Raw genomic sequence first — 21,473 nt, forward strand, 5'->3', positions numbered from 1 at the left:
TCCCATGGCAACTCTGAATTGTGTTGCCAGTTCAAGATGCTGCTGAGGTTTCCCTCAGAGGCCTGGCTGCTGTAGTATTGGCACTCTCACCATTGCCTCCTACTCAGAGTTTTCTTCCTAGTCCAAAGTGAGGCTCCCTTGACCATATCAACCAATCAGGAACTGAATGTACTGCAAAATAAGGTTTGTTTATCTTGTCATGTTAACTAAATCAGAGAAGTCAAGAATTCTGCAACTCCTGAGCTCCTTCCAGTGTTTTAATGAAAATTTTTGCTGATAGGTAACAGGAGTGATAAGGGAAAAATGTTTTTATAGAGAGACCACTTATCAAATGTGTTAATATCTATGCATATTAATATCTATGTTAATATCTATGTGCTTCATCCTTCTTGTTTAAAGCCTACATTCAAAGGGGATGAACCTTATTTTTAGCACTCCTTAGAAGCATGAGACCTCTTGAAAATTGGTCTAAGAGAGGTACTTACTTTAAAGGAAAGCTCATCTTCATTTTCTCCATGAAAATCATAAAGAGCTTTGGCTTTTCCTTTCTTCCCTCCTCCAGGCTGTGACAGCTCTACCCTGGCTACAGAACATGGACAAGAGAAGTTAACTTGCACGGGAGTGAAATAAATCTCTGTTTCTGGAGAAGTTTCCTGTCATTCTCTTGTTCTCTCCCCACTACTGTGCTACAGGTTGTCCACATGTTATTGCTACTGCTGTACAGAATTCCCTGTCCTACTGGAATAAAAACTCTACTGCCACCAGTCCATTTTATAGTATTACACAGGCTCACAGTTCTGCTTCTAAGCAGACTAAATTTAAAACTCACTTAACTTGAACTTCCCAATGGTGATACATAATAAAGGCTGACTTTGCCTCTTTCTGCTCTAAGATGAAGCAGCATCAATACTCCTGAATTACTCCTTAGAAGTGGCTCAGTGTCCCTGTTTTGCCTGTGCCCAAACCACACTGGAAAACATCCCAGAGTCTGTGTAACCTCACAGATTACTTACTGACTAGAACATTATATTGCCACTGTTAGAGTGGTTGGTTCAAAACTTAAGTTTAGCTTTCGAATACTGAAGACTCTGGTTGTGTGTGACTTGCTGATGCCATTGTGTTCCCCCACAGCTGTCATGACGGGCACAAGCCAGTGAATAATGAATTGCCATCTAGTAGGAGCACTGTACCTGTGCAGGTCTGAACAAAAACTGCTGGGAAAATCCCTTCCTTTCCATTCAGTCTTCCTCTATACCACTCCAAATTGACTTGTTCCAGTATTTGGATGCAGTCTCCCTTTCTGAAGGATAGATCATCTTTGGTTTCTGCTGTAAAATCATGAAGCGCTTCACACCACTCCAGTGAGCGTCTGTTGCTCTGTTCAAGTTAGCAGAAGAGCTGCATTAATTTTAGAAGTGTGAATGGAGCCCAAAAGCTGATGGATGCTGCTGAAAGCAGCTGTACAGCACATGGCTGTCCTCACACCCTCCCAATACAAAAGTGCTGCTGCAGATGTAGACCAGAATGGCATTTGAGCAATTAACACCACAGAATTTCATCTAGGCTCAGCCACATTCCTTTTTATCTCTGGTGGCAGGGGAAAGGATTAATAAATTCAAAATTAGATCACTGCATCTTAAAATAGAGCTAACAAGAATTTCCTTCAGCACAAAGGATAAAAATTTACCAATGTTAATTTGTCAGCAGCTCTGAATTCAGTCAGCTCAGGCCTTGAGTCAGAATTGAGGTGTTACAATGCAGCATTGTGTGTTGTGGGAGTGGTGTCACATTCTGCAGTTACTCCCACATTATAATAGAGTCTGTAAATCTATACATAAATTCTGACCCTCACCTATACAGTTTTATTACCTGAGGAAGGGAAGACAAAACCTCCACCTTATTCTTCAGTGCTGTTTCTGTACCTATGTAAGTAAAGCACAACTTAAGAACAGGAGCAATGTCTATTCAGAATGTTACTAATGACAGAGACTTTAGATATTTGAAGTAATTATTAAGATTAGCTTCTTAGAGAAGTCCTACTGTTAATTTTGACGGATTTTTTATCAGTCTTCCCTCTCTTTTTACCTCTTTTCTGCAATCACTGTCCTTTTGGAATTTTCTCCTATATGCTGCCTATTAGCATTAAGTACAAGAACAGGCTCTTGAAGACTTTTGCAAACATATTCATACCTGTTCCAGGTAGGTCTTCAATTACTTCCACAAAGTTCAAGGGGAAAATTCCAGACGTGCCTCTGAGCTCTCCTTTGGCCCACTCTTCATTTACATATTCTTTCAGGATAATAGTTTCACCTTCTGAAAAACTGAGCTCATCTTTCTGATCTCCAATGTATTCAAATCGTGCTACACACCTTGGACCTCTGCACAAACAAAAGAGAAAATTATTTTGCTTCTTTATTATTACTTTCTACTTAATAATAAGACAGCATTGTGTGCAATATATGGATTGATATTTTAATTAAAATTATTAAAATGCACTGAAGATAGGACAGGTGGAAAATTGGGGGCCTGCCCTGGTTCTAATCTCTGCTTTCTGAGGAGAATGAGTACAGAGTCTGGAGAAGCCAGATGCAATTTCTGCATCCCAATTGCTGGATGTTACAGTATTTTGCAAAAGACCCTATTTCCCTTCCAAGTAACAATAAACCCCCTTGTTTCTCAGTCACCTTCTCCAATTTCATATCTTTGCCTATGTCCAAGCAAGTGTCCTGATACACTTTTGTTAAGAGTTTGATTATTTTTTGAGCTAGCATCCCATTTAGATGCACTCAAACATGGGTGGGGGTGAGTGCTGTGTATTTGTCCCAAATACATGGAGGTTTCATATGAAGAAGCTAGGTTTTATCTACTTTAATATACTTTATTCTGTAAAATCCATCCCTTTAATCTTATAGGGAAAAAAGCTTATCTATCAAAGAAAGAAACTTCAATGCATCTGATAAGTTTTATATATTTTGGTACAGCACTGAAAAAAATCCTAATTATTTTTCCCCTTGACTTAAATTGATTTCATTATTTAAGACCTAATAAATTAAATTTAAGATATTAACCTAAGAAAATTTTTGCTCAATCAGAAATGCCATGCTGGAAAAAAGCAGTAATAGGCTTTAATTCTTTCTATATATTCATAGCACACAGAAAAGGTAAGCAGCTTGATTCCCACCCCTGTCCCCCACCAAGTATCTTTGCAAAGGTGTTTCTTTCAGGACAGAGCTAGAACTTTCTGTTTCTTTCTTAGCTGCAGAAGCAACTTTTTAAAATAAAGGGTTTTTTTCTGACAAACCAAGCTTCATCTAAAGAACAACTGAATGATCCCACTGACACTGGTTGCTCCTGCCTCTGCATGAATTTGCTTTAATTCCTGGAATTAATGATTACAAAATCCAATAAAAATCACTGAGAAATGATGAACATGAAAAATCATTTCTTGCCCACAAATAGTGCAAGTTGTTTGAAAATCAGAAATGAAAGTGCTGGCAATTCATTTGATAATTTGGGGGGAACTTTGGATTTACCCATACCTCAGCATACCTTAAGGACAGATAGATTTCTCTGCCTAAAGTACCTCTATATTCTGTTCCTTTTGTACCTTGTTCTTTCCCATGAGTAGGAGCCCTAACATGTTACATTTTGTGAGGACAATGGAAGAAAGCAGCAAGGTCAGGAGCAGAGAGAGGTGTACAATGCTACTGACGTTAATTAGATTGGTTCATGGTTTCTGGAACCAGTTTTCATGAAAGGAGGGTTTTAGGCTTTTTAAAACTAAATATGAGTCTTTATAAAACATCATAAACATTCAGATTTTTAAACATATAATTTAATTTTTACAATGTATTTTAGTGAATAAATTGTTAACCTTAGTGCAGAGAGCCCCTGTTTCAAAGTTAATATTTCTTTTTCATTCCTTGTAAATCAACATGAGAAAGCAAATAAGATTCATCTGACTCACTTGATACATCGTGATGAAGAGGGTATTTTTTTCTTGTTGGCTTCTTCTGGAACATCAATCTAATAAGACAACAAAATAAATTGTATCTTCCATTACAAGCTCATGGCAACTTACCACAATAAACTTGAAACTGGTTAAAATAATCTGTTTTTCAGATGTGTGACACTCTGTAATCCCTGGCATGCTCTGATATATGATCACATTAATGTAAATTTATGCCTGTTTTCTCATTTTTTAATCTTATGCAAACAAGGAGCAATATTTAATGTTTTGTTTTATGAAGCTGGTCTATTGTTTCTACTTGTAGCATGACTGATTGACGGAATACGTGACTAGATGCTACCACATGTTGTTGAATTTAGATCCCAATTCTCAACTGGTAATTGCTCTCAATTATTTACTAGCACAGTACACCACAATAGACAAAACTACTGTTTACACTTATCCCTTCTGTGCTTTGGTAGCCAACTGCTCTCCAAACAAAACCACATCTCACAAATCTCCCTTGAATTAGAGAAATACAACTTTAAAAATCAATACACCAGTATATCAAACACCCAACATTCAAGTCCTTTCTCACAGGAGGATTTCAACTGTATTTTTGGTGTGACATGATCTGTGAGATGTACAGGACCAGGAGCTGAGAGGCCCTAGTGAAGAGCTTTGGGTTGCAGCTCACTATTACACAGCCAGCTCCCATTAAATCAACAGGAATGTTCCACAGCTTGTGTGAGGCACTGGAAGAAATCACAATGCCTTTTAGGACAAATAATCTCTGCATTGCTCTTGCTGAAGGAGCTGGTATCTGTGGTGCTCTGAAGGTTCTATGGGAAGCCATAACTATGTATTATTGTTAGGTGTCTAAATCCAAACTACTACCCAGCTCAATATTGTAAAACACATTGCAGTGTATAGTATGGAGACCTTTTATCAAGATGAAATCTGACATGAATTAACAGGAGAATCCACTCAAGTAAATTAGCTTCATGTACTGCACTCTTTTTTCTTTTTAAAAAAACCCCAAATTCTCAAACAAAAGATTTTTGCCCTCAAAGGATAATAAATTTTTACAACTAAAATAGAAATGCATTTTCCCTAGCTTTTATGAAGTTGTATCTGTCTGTATCAATGCTGAATTCGACTCCAACTACTCACTCTGCTACTTTAACATAAAATCTTTTCTTCATTAGCTATCAGTAGAAGCAAGAGCTTTTAAATGGAACTGTTGGTCTGTGTAGAAACAGCCAATCAATTTAGCTAACAAATCTTTCTTGTGAAAGTGAATCAAGCATGGTTCCATTACTACTAACTATGAATTTAGTTTTTATTCTTCAGCACTTCTCAGATCTTAAAATTTTTCTCCAATACCACCATTACAAACTAAACAGACACCCTCTCCTCTCTGATGTCCACCAAATCTTTGGTATTGCCCATGCAGCAGCAGGGCTCACTCTGCCAGATGTGCTGGCCCAGGAAATGCTGCCACAGACACCTCCTGCACCTGGCATGGTGCAAGCCATGCACCTTCCCAGCATCCTGGTGTCACTCTGGCATTCCTCCATGTCCACATGGCAGGTGTGGACAGCCCAATGCCCTTCCCACTGTCACAAAATGGACTTCAGTGTCAGGCTCAGGTTTGCAATGGGTTTGACCCAGCATTTGACTGCAGGGAACCATACTGTATCCCTTTTAAATGAATTACCATTGGGCTCCAACAGAGCACCTGCCTCTTGCCTTCCACTCACTGTCAAGTGTCACATTGAGCAACAGGATTGCTTTAAGCTGCTCATTTGCAACAACACAATCTCCTTGCACTGTGCCAGCACAACCATTTGTACAGCCACTTAGAAAACCACTTAGGCAAATTGATCCTGTTGGAAAAAACAGTATTCTAGGAAGAAAAAAAACCCAACATGGTTTCAAATTGCTACTCTGACCTAGTTCATTACATGGCTAAAAAAATGGTGATTCCAGCAAAGTTCAAGGGATGAGAAAATGACAGAAGATGGGGAACTGGGAGGAGGCACAAAAATCAACCATCATATACTGAGTGTTGATTCTGACATGCAGCTGTCAAAAAATAATCTGCTTTGAGGACCCTGAGAAACTATGCATGTTTCCAAAGAGAATCTGGTAAGGGCAATGATTTTCTCACTTGGCTTTAAATTGACAGCAAATTATTCCCCATAACACAAGCTGGTTGTGCCAAATCAAGCATCTTTCTAATACCACACAAACAAGCTGATGAATCTCCTGTGCTGCCAGTGGGATAAGAGATTATCTAAACACATTATGGAGTTAAACACACAGGAGCCTTAGCAAAATAGAACCAGAAAACAAATGCAACAGGATGTTATGTAGCAATGTATACAAAGCCTACATACAACCACTTTAACAAAGTTGGCAGGAAATATCCCTGTGCGATTCCCACATTTTCCTCTGTACCACTCGCTATCAATTTTCTCCAAAAGACAAACAGTGTCTCCAGAATGAAGGACCAAGTCATCAGCATGCTCTGTAAGACAATATCATTTCAGTTAACAGTACTTGTCACATTCACTGATTTTCTCTAAGTAAAACCTTCTTAATACAAATACCACAGAAAAAAACAGAATCAGCTTTAAAAAAGTCTTAATTTTACCTGCTAAATCAATTAGCTTTAACTGAAAGATGGACCCATCTACATCTAAACCCACTGATTTGAGCAACTTTATGTGCAGACCTTGCAGACTGAGTTCCACACCATTTTTAAGCTCTAATTTCTAAGAAAATTTCCATTTGACAGTCTTAAAGTAAAACATGCTTCCAGAATATTCACATTTACTTACCTGCAGGAAAATCATGCAGGACTACAGCATGAGGTGCACTTGTGTCAGAAACCTTTGGAGGGTGGTTTGAATCCTGACAACAACAAATAAATCCAAGTAGTTTATGAATCATGGAAGATACTAACAGATTCTCTGTTATGTGCTCCTGAATTCATTTTCTGACTTTGGACACAGAGTTTTTCTGGTATTGCAGAAGGAAATGGTTATTGGTCACACAGCAAAGGGTTTGAATTCTGTATGCCTTTTGCCAGTATAAACAAGAATACATTTCACCAAAATCTACCTTTGAGCCAGTGAAAGGAAGGGAAGTCATGCAACTTTTCCAAATATAGAAAAAGCCTCAACTATCTCTGTGGGCCAGAAATCTGTAGACTGATAGCAACACTAATTGCAAGGGCTGTGGACAAATTTTGTACTGGTGCTTGGTACTTTGTGCTACCAGCCACTCTTCCTTGCTCAAGAGAACAGCCAACCCAACTCTGCCCCAGCACACTCAGCAGGGACAGCAAACAAACATTCCAAGAGGAGCAGGGAAGCCCCTCTGCCTTTGCTTACACTAAGGTAACACTGAGGGGAGCTGACAGTTTTGTTGTGGCATCTTCATAAAGAGAAATTATATTCAAAATGCTGAGCCATCTTCTCTGTCCCACCCACTAGGAATTTTTAGGCTGTACTGATGACAATGATGGTGTGTGAATTACATTTGAAGTAATTCACTATGTACAAAAAAACCCCAAAACAAAATAAAAAACTGAAACAACAACAACAAAAAAAACCAACGACCCCCCCCCAAAAAAAACAAACAAAAAACCCCATAGAAAACCCCAAAAAAACCCCACCAAAAATCCAAACATAGACAAAGGTAAGACCTGAATTACAACAGAAAATAACATTATGCACAGAAATCTATTTCAGCCATGCAGGCTTTTGATAATAGTCAAAAAGTCTGCTCATAGCTCTAATTTCCACTAGTTATTTAATATTAATAGGGTCATGCCCTAAAACCAAGTCAGGATCTGTAGAAGCAGAGAGAAGAGAATACTTTCAAATATGTATGTCAAAGCCAATTTGCTGATGTACCATGTACAGCACTTCATAAAGTACTCACTTATCTTTTGCTCAATTCTCAGATACTCAGCCAAGGGAGTGATAATTTTCCTGTGAGATGGAGGAACTTTACCAGTTTCCTCTCCCTTCTGGCACTCCAAGTAATTACTCTTGCTCTGTTCCATAAGCTGAATATCACTGTGCTATGAGGCAAATCACCATTATTGGGTTTTGTTTTGATTACAGAAACACAAGGATTTAATAAATCACTATTACATGTCTCAGTGTAACCTCTGAAGACTAAAACATTTGATACTTTACTGCAAAAAGTCTTGTTCATTTAATATTTAAGCCAGCAGGAAAGAAGCACCTTACCTTACAGGACAGTTCTCCAGTGTTCCTGGGAAGACAATCTTCCTTGGCAACTCCATGAGGCACAGGCAGCTTGAAGAGAAACAGAGGCAAATGAAAAAGTTTTTTTCACTTCTAAGCATCTCAGATTTTCACTTCAAGTGATAACAGTCAGATGACTGAACTATTTAAACCACCCACTACAGGTAATTAGGAGTCCAGTGGAAGAGGACAGGTTCCTTTGGAAGGCATTCAGAACAGACTGCAGGTGATATGAACTGACACTCTGAGAAACTCAGGGGGTGTCACCCCCTTTAAAAGTGTCTTAGACACTTAACTGGTATCACACCATACACTACAAGATATTCAGAAAGACACTCTGATGAAGAAATATATTCATTTGTCATGGAGGGCACTAGAAAAACACCCTGGGAGGAAATTTTCCACTGACAGTAAGATTTCAGGGCAGGAAATTACTACTGATCTCCTACAGAAAAAAATCTCATACACAAAACTCTATATGCAAAAGTGAAAAATCAAAAAGGTGGCAACAGAAAGTTTCCACTTCATGCTGATGGAATTTTGATGCTGTTCATGCTATGGCTGAGTGGCTGTTTTTTTCTGACAAGAGCACCAGTTCAAGCAGTCATCAGCTCTACCACTGACCAGTTTCAAGTTTCTGGGGAAAGACCTTTGTTTTTATTTGCAGTGTTGATCCATTTGTATTTAAAATTCCATAATAACACATACAACACCAAAACCATTTTTATAATGAAAAGGGATGGCATCAATAGCATGAAAAATATAAGATTTGCAATGTTACATTCCTCACACTTTGCAAGCTTGTTTAAATAAGGTCAAGTACTTTATAAGTTCCAATGCTTCCCCAATTTCCCTAAGCATTTTGATATGTATGGCTGAACCAATATAAAAATGCAATTATTCAGCATAATCTCACTGAAAGAGAATTCAGAACCGGTGACTGGAAAAAGAACCCCCAAGCCCCAAGAGCTATGCATTAAAGATAAAATAATTACATATATACACAGAAATGCACCACACAGGTCTATACTTTACATGTATTTATTGCTTTCTCCAGTATTGCCTTACAGGACTTATTACTATTTATCTACTAGCAATTTCTAGGGAAGATTATGCTGATAGATGCACTTTGAAAGCCACATAATACTAACCTACTTTAGCAGGTTTAACTACCTTTTTTTCTAGTATTTTAACCAGCACTGTTTTATAAAAACAATGTACTCAGACAGAATATCTCAACTCACCATGTATTTATTGTAGAGAGGATGACCTGGTTTAGGTCTAGGAGGTAATGCTGGATCTGGATTTTTAAAGACTGCACTTTTTGCTCTCTTGGGTCCCAACTTGAACTTGTTGTCTTTTTTATCAGAAGCGCTGTCCGAAATAGATCGCGAAAGAACATCCTTCTGGGAGGAGGTCTTGGCTGCAGAGAATTTTGGTGGAGGTGGCCTGCCAGGAACACTTTTAGGTGGGGGAGGTCGAGCAGGTATAATTTTTCCATCCACAGGCCTAAAAATTGTGCAAACCATCAGATAAAAATACATAATAAGCCTGCCACTTCATCCTAGATACAGAGTGTGCAGTAAGGAAACAAGATTTGTGATGACCTGGGCTGCACAGTTTGTAGTGTCTGAAGCTTTCCAGGAATACATGAACTCTTCAGATCCTGACTGGGACCAATGATCAAGCCCTGAGACAGATCCTTTGACTACATATTTCCAACAGCCTGCCAGCTTTCTGGGGAGCCCACTAAATAAGGAAGACTTGTTTCAGCAATCCACCTCCAGAAAGAGCTTTCTTTGTAGCTGCTGCAGGATGAAGTTCGGCTATTAGAGAGCTTTTGTGAAAGCTGGTCTTCAGGAATCAACCTGGCTCATTCCTTGGGATGTCACTTACCTAAAGTGACTCTGATGAAACTCATACCACACCACTTTGCACACTGCCATCAATAGCACAATTTACCATTTTTTATGCAACAGATGTCTACTACAGAAAGAAAACACTGGTGAAAATACTCAAGTTCTCTGGCAATGATAGAGGTCTCCCACTCCTACTAGCAGACAAGCAGTTTAGAAACCAAAATCAGAGACTAGCAAGTGACAGTAGTAATATTTAATAGCAATTAATATTACTAGTAATATTCCAAAATTGCAGTATCATTTGGTTGTTATTGGGAGATCTTCAACAAGATACTGCAAGTTTCTGCTACAACTGGTTTTTTGTTTCATATAATGTAATTCAGCATAATTATTTGCTCATGTACAATCCTCATGGGTCTGCAAAAATTATCAACCCCAACAAGTGTGCATTGGTGGATCTTTGAAGTATCATTCTAACACATTTTGTGAGTGTCACCCATCACTTGAGAAGATACTAGTGCTCTACTAATGCTCCTGATAAGAGTTCTCTCTTACTATTTGAGTATGGAACAATTTTTAAATGTCAAAAAAATTTTCCACTTCTCATCATCATCCATCTCTCCCTTTTCTTGGCCTCATCTTAAAGTAAGCATTTTTAATATTGACAAAAGGGGATATTCCAAGTTAAACTACTTTAAATCTGTAAACAGACCGACTCACACATTTTTAAAGCAACTTAACTAAACAAGAAGACCCTAACAAGCAATTCAGTGAACTATTTTACTGCTCACTTAAAATAAATTAAAAATCCATTTGAGCAGAAGAGTAAAAGGACAAAATATTTACTGCAGTCCCAGAGACCCTCATAAGAATCAGGAATGTTATGCTAAACTGAATGTGGGGAAGGAACAAGCCAGTAAACGAGGTGTTTCCCTGTGGCATATCCATGTTCTCTCCTGTTAATTAATACTAATTATTATTGATAGACTCATTTCAATAACAGAAAGATTCTCTTGTCCTAACACAACAGAGCAAACTCTTGTGTTTAAACTCACAGATTTAGAATGCAAACACTGAGATACCCACAGTGGGCTGGCCAGTCAATGCCAGATCTCCATCCACTGTGTCTCTGGCATTGATGAACATGAATTAAAGGCTGGTCCAGCAACTTTTGCCCTTGGAGACATTCTTTCTTTTTGGTTCACAAGAATAAAAAACCCCAAGGCTGTCATTGATCCTGCACTTGCATTTTAGGTCCAAAGTGTATAGAGTAGCCAGTGCTTCTGGGAAGCTGCTGGCCCAGCATCTGCCCTTTTCAGGGTGGCATCATCTGCCACCTCCATTCCCTCACCACCCAAATCCCACCACAAGTGCAAGTGCTGTGGGTGAAAAGGTTAAAGATTCAGAAAGGAATGACTGTCAGCAGCCACTGTACATTAGCTGAAAAGTTAAACAGCTGCTCTCCTATAATCACCCTGCTCATACCATACTGTACAAACAAGTATTAAACAGCTACCAACTTGGTCCTGCCTATTTATTACTGAGCAGAGTGCCCAGCCAAGACTATTGAGCTATGGTTGGAGTCAATAGTGTCTACACTGAAACTAACTATGCAAATTAATTTAGAAACAACACTTTTAAGGGCTTTTGGAGAACCACACTCACCTTGGGGGTAGTAGAGGTTCTAGCTGAGGCACTCCACCTTGTTCTGAGTGATCCAACTCCTACAACCATTCAAAAGAAAAAAGACATTTCTTTAAGCCTAAGGAAAATAAAGAATCCTGTTTAAATGATATAATTCTTATATCAAATGATATCATATGGACATGAAAAACAAGACTTTCTGGAAGTCTGTGAGTAAAGTAGTAAGAATTATGGTGTGATTCTGCAATTTTAAAGTGTTGTTGGATATGGAGAAAAATATGGAGGGTAGATAAGCTGATTTACCACCTGAAACATAGCTTCAATTGTGCATTAAGTATGACCCAGCCCCTCCTTTCCTACTACATGCCAGTAAGGACTTAAGAGCCAATTCCAGGAGAGTCATACAATTGTACAATTACACTGCCCACAGGGATTTGCTTTATCAACTTGGATTTAACTTTGACACACGGAACACTTTGAACAGGCTTAAAGCAGAAAACATGACATTAATGCAACTCACACAGGACAGCATCTCTTGCAAACAACATTAGCTCCCATTAAAGAAGGCATCAAAATATGTTTGCTAGAGATCTCACAGACAAATCCCAGTGAATCTTGCTTTGGCAGATAAAGGCATCACTCCTCCCAGCTGCCCATGCTGTCCTGCCAGAGATTACCCCCATAGAGCAGTCAGAGAGGAGGGCATGTGCCATGTCTGAAGGGCTTGGACCACAGGGATGGATTAACAAGTGACCATCCTTACTGCCTCCTGCTGCTCGTTTTCATCCCAGTGCCAGAGAGTTCTGCCAGCTCTGGGGAACAAGCACAGCTGCTTCTGGAACAGCATCATAAATCAGATTGCTGAATCTGGGTTCAAAGGAACCCTTTCTGAACCAGTACTTCGAGACAGGTCTGAACAGTCTTGTTTACTTAATTAGCTGCTTGAATATGCCTGAAACTCAAACAATTTCTGTGATTTTTCTCATCTAGAGAACACCCAGATATATTTTGTGATAAAATCTGAGCCTTGATTGAGTTCCCAAATTTCATGTTCTGATTAAATGACCCTATTAGAAAGAAAACAACCTGCCACTTTCAGATGAGGATGTTATCTTCATATCAAAAATTTTCCTCTTCTGTGTGCAAAGGAAGAAATCTGTGCCAACTGCTGCTTATGGGCAACAATTTTTGCTGTTGTCATTTAATCACTTCCACTGACAATACTAGTTTTAGAAGTACAGCTCTTACCCTTCCAAACATAGAATTTCAATGTTCCAGTGGATTCAATACAATCTTTTTCTAAAAGCTGAAGCTTACACGTCTGTCACAATAACCTGGATGACACTGTAAAAGTTTTGTAGCTCCACTGCATAAAATGTCATTTAATGTCTTGTTTCATAAATTATTTTTTCAGCATTATTCAGAAAAGGTGGAACCTCTCTTAACAGCCTTTTCAATGGCAACATTTTAATATCCTTTATCTTAGTGGTAGAGGTAGCTACAAAGGCATTTGTTGGCAGCATCCATCTAGTAAGGGCTCTTAATTTTATTTGATCTTTTACTGTCTGGGGCTTTCACAAGATTCTCTGCCATTCTTGTCATCAGAAAACTCAATATTTGTAAATTTTACTGTCATTTTCTAGTTTAATTCCCTTTTGAAAATCTGTGTCAAATGTCATTTAGCTACAATGCCTACCATTACTATGTACATGTCCCAGAGCAAGGAGCAGAGCCTTACTTCCCAAAATAGGTGGTTCTACTCAGCAGAAAGAGCTGAAAAAAAGCAAGCTTCATTCTTCTACAGAAAAGTTTCCTCTGCCTGCAAATTAGTACAGACACCAAGAGAAATTGTGTGCAAGAAGGTAAAAAAATACATTTCTAAAGCACAACACTGACAACATTTCACCATGTAAATCCCACTGGACTTTGAGCCACTTTGCAATGCTTTTGGCACTCGCTTGCAGAATCATGATTTCAGATGATGAATACAGAAAATTGAAGATATGATCAAAGCTTAGTAAAATCACCAGAGTCTTTTTCAAAAACTGACAGCAGTCTAAATTACCTAATTAATTAGAGAACAGAATTTAAAGAAAAAAGCCTTATATTTTTGAGTAACTGTTTTCATCTTCTGGTCCTTCAAACAACTTACTTTACAAATGCTTGAGGATCACAAGAGATCTTTTAACCAAAGTAGACAGTGCTGTGATACAGGAAAACAGTTCTAACTTACCCCTTTTTTCACTAGGTCACCACTGCTGGGTTTTCCCACTGTGATATTGGATGTGTTCCCAATAGGCTTTTCAGCAGGAAGTGGAGGAGGGCTATGTGGGTTGTCATTTAAAGCTGTAAAAAACAAACAAAAAATCCCAAATGAAAGTCTAATTAATACCCTCTTCATGTGGATCAACAATAGATAAAGGAATCCACTGTTGTTTGGAACATTTTTTTGTGTGAATGCAATTTCCCTCCTCAAAGCTGGAGCAGCCAAAGGGAAGAACCACTTAAAGAGCAGTGAAGGGAAAAGGGACATGAGAGGAACATCCTAACTCTAAGGCTAAATTCAGGAGTACTTCCCATCCTGCAAAATGGATCTTCACTTTAATCTAAAGACACCAGCAAGTCATTTCAGAGTTTCAGCTGCAATATTTGGTGATATAATATTAGATGAGTAGAAGAGTTTCTACCCCTTGGAATGTCAGATTCATTACTGGATACCCTGAAACGCCATCACCACATTTCTAAACTGGCTCACTTTTTTTTTCAGCTGTCAGCTCCTGGAATATCCTTCAGGCTGGAAAACAGCTGAGGGTTATTTCAAGCAACCCTGAAAGATCAGGAGACTTGGATGGAAGAACCTCCAGAAAGGTAAAGGCAAGAAAATAAATTATTGCCTGCTACAAAATTCAGGATGACAGAAAACAGAGATGGAAGTTTCCAGGTAGTCTTTAATGAGAAAAGCAAGTTTAGACATGAAAGAGGAAACACTACAGATCTTACTAGGGAAGAGTGATGATGTCCTCATGCTCAATAAAGAATAGAAAACCCTTCTAAATATATGACATTTGCTTTCAGTGTCTCTGCCATTGAAACTTGGGAAGTACTTGGACAGGTTTTACCAGCATATTTACCAATTTTGTCTTTATATATTGGAACCATGTCATCTATTTTGCAATCTCTTTGTATAATAAGAAAATTAATTTCATACAAAGAACTACAGACACTTAAGCTCTTCTGACTTCCAGCTAAACTTGGAGTTACATAAAAATATGTGTAGACAGCCTGGACACTAATAGACTAATGACAAAAAAATAGGAGGAGAGATGCTATTCAAAACAAAACAGTTGCTCATTTCACGAAAATTACTCTCAACAAAGAAACAACACATAGAAAGGAGCAGTGTTGCTTATTTTCAACACCTTTGTGGCATTACTATTATGTAAAACACTGCTGTGATGTTTAAAAATGGGGCAGTTCAGTTCAATGGATCAGTTCAATTCTTAGGAGAAGCTCACAGTTACTGTGTTGGCAGTGACCAGGTATGGGGAAAAAAGTTCACCACTTTTCTAAGGTACTGCAATGGATGAAAAGTAAAACCAATACCTGGCAGTAATGCCTAAAGAAATCTTTTTTTACCATACCTTACTGATAAAAAAGCATAAAATATTTATTTACCAATTCCAATCCTGCTATATACACAGACAGCCAAATTTCCTCTCTCTTACTCTTTTTAAGGTCAGAATTAAGGGAACTAGAAGAACAAAAAAAAAAAATTAATCCCCAAGAACTCGACGTCAGGTGTTATTTTCAGTGATTTCTAAGTGTAATAACTGCAGTGGAACTTTGATGTTTCCTTTCTAACCACATCTCAACAAAAAATGCTAGTCCTAATTGAAAACTTCACTGGAGTTCAAATTCTTAAGCAGTTCTGTCCCTTTTTTGGTAGTGCTGGGTGGGCAAGTTTTGGAGGGTTTTAAAAATTTGTGTTATTTTGTTTGTTCATTGAGGCTTTTCAGTTTTTCCTGGTTCCTGACAGAATTTATCTCCTCAATAAACAAGATGGCAAAAGACTGTACAGAGATTATGTGGCCCCTTAACAATGTAAGCCCTACTATATCAATTTTTACTTTGGCCCAGTTGTACTGTTCTCCTCTTTTAACTTTTAACAGGTTACATTTCTGCAGCAGCTCCTATTTGACAAAAGGCTACTCTGTTTTCTTGGAATATGCTTCTGTTCCTCCCTACCCCATTAATCTTCCAACCACTGATTCCCATAAGGCAGGCAGTCCTTCACAACCTCCTGCTGTTTATAGCTAAGTACAGGACCGGCAGCCCTTTGTGGAAATTTCAATTACCACTAGAGAGCAGCAAGAGCTCAGTTATCTCTAAGTTCAAAAGGGTATCCATCTCGAAAAAAAGGAAAAAGAAAAAAATGTCAGGTAGTTGGCTGGCTTTTTGTTTAATTTTAGTTTTAATTGTAATTAAAATTTCCTTTATAGAGAAGAATTATGTCATAGTTTCTTTACAGACATATTCTTCCAAGTGAAAAAAACTTTTCTTTTTAATCAGGTATTAACAGAAAGACTTTTCCTCACAGCTTTATCTCCAGTCTTATCTACATTTTTAAATAATTTCCACTGCATTTCTTACACATGCAGGGGAAAAGAAAATTGAGTATTTTAACAGTGGGTTGGTGACAGGGGGAGATGGGAAATAATGAGTGAAACCACTATTGAGAAATACCACCTGGCCATACAGTTACCACAAGTTGACTGTGCACCTACTAAATGTGGCAAAACATGATTTTGAAACATGAGTTTTAAGAGCTATCTTTTGACATTTTTCCCTAAGCTCTGAGGATCAAAGATAAGGCCAAACAGAATTCTGCGAGTACACACTCCAGCATACAAAGACCAACACAAAGACCTTGTGGCTCATTGATAAATTTCCACTCTGAGACGCTGTCAGTGTCATTTGTAAAGCTGCAAAAGATTAGAGGTGGCAGGCTTTAGGAATACAGTGACTCTCAGAAAACTACAGTCAGGACCCTGATGCAAAACTGAACACATAAGATTTTTGCATCCTGATTCTCACATGCCTCTTTTTATTTCCTTAAAATGCTACCTAAACATTCTTGCTTAAATGGCCACAGATTTCAAAACTAGCAAGGATCAAAGGAACTTTTTGATTTAAATGATGAAAACTATGCTAAACATCCCAACCAAGTTGTATTTGAAGGAAAGTCTAATGCACCAATGTTTTTCTTTTGACAAGGAAGCTTGGGAGCAGCACTAAACCTCAGCTAAGGTCAGCACCAAAGTCAGTTAGGCCAAAGGTTCAGCTCCAGAATATGGTTTGGCAGACAAAACAAGGTTGCTTCTGCTGCAGGGGTCTCCTCCAAGTCTTCTTTTCCAGCCTGTAGATCTGCCCCTTACATACAGTATCACCTCTGATGTGCATTAGCTCCATCAGGTTTGAGACATCAAACTCAAGGAGGCAGGAGGGAGAGCGGAACACTCATCTACCTCTGCCTCCCACCACAGCTCTCAGGCTGGCTCCTCTGACTTGTCAAACCATGCCACGGGATTCCTCTGGCAACTGATATTACCTACTAAACAGCAAATCACTTAAGCTCCAGTTGAAATGCTTTTCTAACACATTTCTCAGACATTTGGGTGAAGAACTCACATTTCCCGGGTTTAGCTGGGATTCGGATTACAGTGGGTTTCCGAGCCAAAGCTGGCTGAGCCGTCTGTTCCTTGGCAGGTTCACTTTTCGTAAGGAGCTGAAACGGATCTAGAAGGAGAAAAAAACCCCAACATTTGAACACAAATCTTACCAAATATTGCTTTCATTATTAAGGGTATTTAAATTTCACACTCAATACAGTAATAAAAATAGATAGATCAGGCTGATGCAGCTAGCACACCCAGCTCTTGGTAAGTAACAGCTTTTCTTTGTACATCTACTTTCATAGCAGACTTAACACAAACATGCTCCAGATACCTTCTGGAATTACATGAGCCACTGAACAAGTGGAACTGCATTGCTTGGTTAAAGGGACCTGAAATCAGAATGGCTTTAGGGAAATGTTTACAAAGCACCTGATCTAATGCACTGACATAGCTGTGAAAACATTCACTGAAAAGTTTTAATCAATACAATCTTGTCAAAGCTAAACAATCAGCACTGCAGCAGATAAAATATCTACTGAAACATACAAAACATTTAAATACTACTGATTACAACACGTCCTTGCTGTAGAACAACTAATTCTTCTGAAGATTCTGCATAATTTTGTTGGTTATAAACCAATTCCCATGGAGGGAACTGGTTCACATCAAGGAGAGTTGTGCCTGAGCTCTGCCCCTGCCTATATCACTCATTCCTCTACAAGCCTGCCCAAGAATTCCAGTGGTAAGACAGAAGCAATGTTTCTCATGCTTCATTACCTTAAACACTGGTCTCTTACTAACAGGCATAGGAACATAGGTGCATGTAGAAGGCAGCTCTAAAAATACTAGTACATAAATAAAGACCAAATTACTGTGTTCTTTCCCAAGCACACCTTCATGTCAAAGAGCAATACTTCTTTCTTCTTAACAACTGCTACTTCTTTGTCTGACATTATCAAATTCTGCAGTAAAATGGCAATGCTTAACAGTATCATAAAAGTGTAGAGTAGAAACTGGAGAAGGACTCTAGGTGATAAATCTGACACATATTCATAGCCACAACAACTGAGCCTGATCTCTCCTGCTGGCCTTTTCAGATGTGCAGCTCAATGGGATGTTATTTATGGAGTGTCACAGTCCAAGAGAAGAAATATGCAGGGCATCTCTTTGAATTCCTCATGACTTTAATAAAAGCATACCCTTTCCCAAAACTACTGCCATACTTCCTGATAAAGTTGGAAAAATCTGTGTTTGATGAAATTTTATCTTCAACACTTAGAAAAAAATGTTATGTCATATGAAGTCATGATTTCTTATGGACAATTTTGAACAATACAATCCAATCTGAGCAAGACACTACATATCTGTGCCTGGCAATTCATGTAAGATGTAAGAAATGCAATATTTATTTAAGAACAACCTCATGCCCTCCCACATGCACACCACTCAGTGGCCACAGCTCCCCCTTGCCAGTGCATCTGCCATCAGCCCCCTCTGGCAGTGCCCCCAGCTCCTGCTGCCAGCATGCAGCTGTCACAACAGCAGGGACAACATGCCACAGGGCCCATGCATGCTCACCCTGCTCAGATGCCACCTCCCACCAGCCCCTTGCTTAAGGCTTTCTTCACAGGCAGATGCACCCCGTATGGCTGTGCTGCGTGGATTTGTGCCGTGGCCTCTCTGAAAGCCAACCTGCCTACAGGTTCCCCAGAAACCCACCCGGCTGCCTTCAGATCTCATTTTAATCAGGAATCAAGCAAATCAATTCCTTCTGTCAGGATGCTTGTACAAAAGCTGGGAGTGTACACTTCAGGTACAAAGGATCATGGCAGGTCAGCAATTTGTCTACAGATAAAGGTATACAGGCTACAGTTAAAAATAAATTCTGTTACCATCTAGACAAAAGATGGCTCCATCACATTGTGCCCAAAGATTTCCACTGCATCTGGAAATTAGGTACGGGCAACCCACAATGCTTTAGAATGTAAGGGTGAAACAACATTTTGTTCAAGTTATGGATTAGCACATGAGGGTAGAGGGTTTAGGTGCCTTCAGTGAAAACTGCATCACAGCAAGAGTTTTTGTAGAGGACTTGAAAACACAGACCACAAGTGGGGTACAAGCATTCTGAAAGTACAGTCACTACAAGGAATCAAAATCCCACCACTGGAGCAAGTCTGCAATATTCTTTTACTATTTTATACCTCCATCTGCTAGCTACAATGCAAACACTTGAATTGCATTAAAAATCCTGAAGATTTATAAAACCTTAATTTTTGTGCTGGTGTTTAGAGTGACTTTAAGTGCAGCTGAAAAACACCCTAAACCCTGAAACTGGGCTTTGTTCTCTTTCAGTTATCTGGCAACTCTACATCAGACCTGAGGAGTGACCCTCAGGAGGCAGCAAGGCCCCAAAGCTGCATTTGCCTAAATGGAAGCTGGAGACACAGGATGAGCAGAGGAAAGGTGAGCAGGGCTAAGTCATGGGCTCCTTGACACAGCATGACCATAAGGAACACTCTGGCACACAGAGTACCTCTCAGGGTAATGTTCTGCAAAGGTGAAGGAAGTTCTGCATGAAAAATGAGGAAACCATTTTCCAAAGCCTCCATCTTATGAAAATATAGACACTGAGAGACCGAGTGGAAATGCTCCAAATATCTCAAACCATCCAAGTTCTGTAAATATAAAGAAGATTTAAAATTGTAAAAAATTGCTGTTTGTCAGCTGTTAATCACTGCTATGCATGTGATGCATAGCATAGCTGTTGTGATGCATATGTGTTAATCACATGTGATGCATAGCTGTTAATCACAGCTATGCAAGTTTTCTTGACCATTCAGCAGCTGGCAGAGGTCCTACATCAATACATCTGACAATTTTTAAGTCTGAGAAAAGCAATTTCTAAGGCTGAGAAAACCATTTGATGAACGTTAGTTTTCCACTCGTTATCTTATGTTCAATTATAGTGTTGTCACCTCATAATTAGTTTAAAACTCATTACCTTGTTTGTGTTATTCCATTCCCTAGTGCTGGGCTTGCAGCAGAAATTGGCTGAGAAAATGACTGTGCTGCTTTGTGCAATGGGACTGACAACATATCAAATTTTTATGTTGTTTAACAACAATTGGGCATCATTTGAGCATAATTCATGGAGGTGTGAAAACAGAATTGTTAATGTACTCATTTAAAGCTTCTCAGCTCAAGGAAATTAATCTGCAAGTAATTTTTCATAAGACATATCAACAGACTTCTATTGATTTTTTTATGAAAGTTTTACAACAGTGCTTAAAATGTGTGGCTTCCTTAGTTTCATTTTTCTAGAGCTTCTGTTTCAAAGGGTTATGTGATAACATGTATTACTGTGCTTGTTGGAAGGAAAGACAAATGCAAGCTGTGTATTCTAACAATCCATACATAATCTCCTTTCTTTGAATTTTTGGAGAAACAACCTTTTACCTCCCATTCACATACACCACCCTTGTTTAAAATTAACAATGAGGTTACAGAAGAAGCAGTAAATTTTGCCCATGCAAGAAGGATAGATGGGTACCTTCCTGAAATATTTACTGATAGTCTTAAAGTGAGAGGTAGTAAGATGGGAATAGATACCTCAGTAGCAATAAGGGGAATCTCCAAACAAATAGTAAGTGGAAGGCTAAAAGCCCAGATAATACAATCTGCTGTGAAGATGGTCAGTCCTGCAAGAAGTACTCAGTACACATGAGAACAATGAAGTTCGAAGGTGTGGATGCTGATATTACACTTGCCAACACAGAAGTATGCAACTGTGTCCACTTTCAAGGTTTAATTTAAAAACCTAAATCAGCTGTTAAAGGCAAAACTCCCACATTCCCTTCACACAGAACAGCATCCTCACCAGAGTCTTCCAGGAACAGAGAAGAGGAACAGACCTCATCAACAACTGGTTTTATTAAAACCAAGCCCTGTGAAAGCACTCTGGTGTTTATGGAAGCATAATCAACCCACACTTGGGGGAAGATTCTCAACAACAGGCCCCTCCTTGTAATACAGCCAGAGAGTCAAAGGAAACCTGACA

The 21,473-nt window shown here is 38.8% G+C and overlaps 2 protein-coding genes across 3 annotated transcripts in view; one reads left to right on the forward strand and one right to left on the reverse strand.

Annotated features, from left to right (window-relative positions):
• RPS3A (ribosomal protein S3A) overlaps window positions 1-21,473 on the forward strand; it is a 150,166-nt gene that overhangs the window by 8,900 nt on the left and 119,793 nt on the right. The gene's annotated exons all lie outside the window — the stretch shown is intronic.
• SH3D19 (SH3 domain containing 19) overlaps window positions 1-21,473 on the reverse strand; it is an 81,638-nt gene that overhangs the window by 3,400 nt on the left and 56,765 nt on the right. For both annotated transcript variants that reach the window (XM_059469907.1, XM_059469906.1), the window contains exons 8-19: window positions 17,427-17,534; window positions 13,972-14,084; window positions 11,760-11,818; window positions 9,480-9,744; window positions 8,218-8,286; window positions 6,796-6,868; window positions 6,352-6,482; window positions 3,968-4,026; window positions 2,191-2,378; window positions 1,870-1,922; window positions 1,191-1,377; window positions 486-583 (exon numbers count right to left, since the gene is read on the reverse strand). In XM_059469907.1, the coding sequence (XP_059325890.1) occupies window positions 486-583; window positions 1,191-1,377; window positions 1,870-1,922; window positions 2,191-2,378; window positions 3,968-4,026; window positions 6,352-6,482; window positions 6,796-6,868; window positions 8,218-8,286; window positions 9,480-9,744; window positions 11,760-11,818; window positions 13,972-14,084; window positions 17,427-17,534 (1,403 nt within the window). The remainder of the gene's footprint in view (window positions 1-485; window positions 584-1,190; window positions 1,378-1,869; window positions 1,923-2,190; window positions 2,379-3,967; window positions 4,027-6,351; window positions 6,483-6,795; window positions 6,869-8,217; window positions 8,287-9,479; window positions 9,745-11,759; window positions 11,819-13,971; window positions 14,085-17,426; window positions 17,535-21,473) is intronic.

Source organism: Ammospiza nelsoni, chromosome 4, assembly GCF_027579445.1.
Source record: "Ammospiza nelsoni isolate bAmmNel1 chromosome 4, bAmmNel1.pri, whole genome shotgun sequence".
Taxonomy (NCBI): Eukaryota; Metazoa; Chordata; class Aves; order Passeriformes; family Passerellidae; genus Ammospiza; species Ammospiza nelsoni.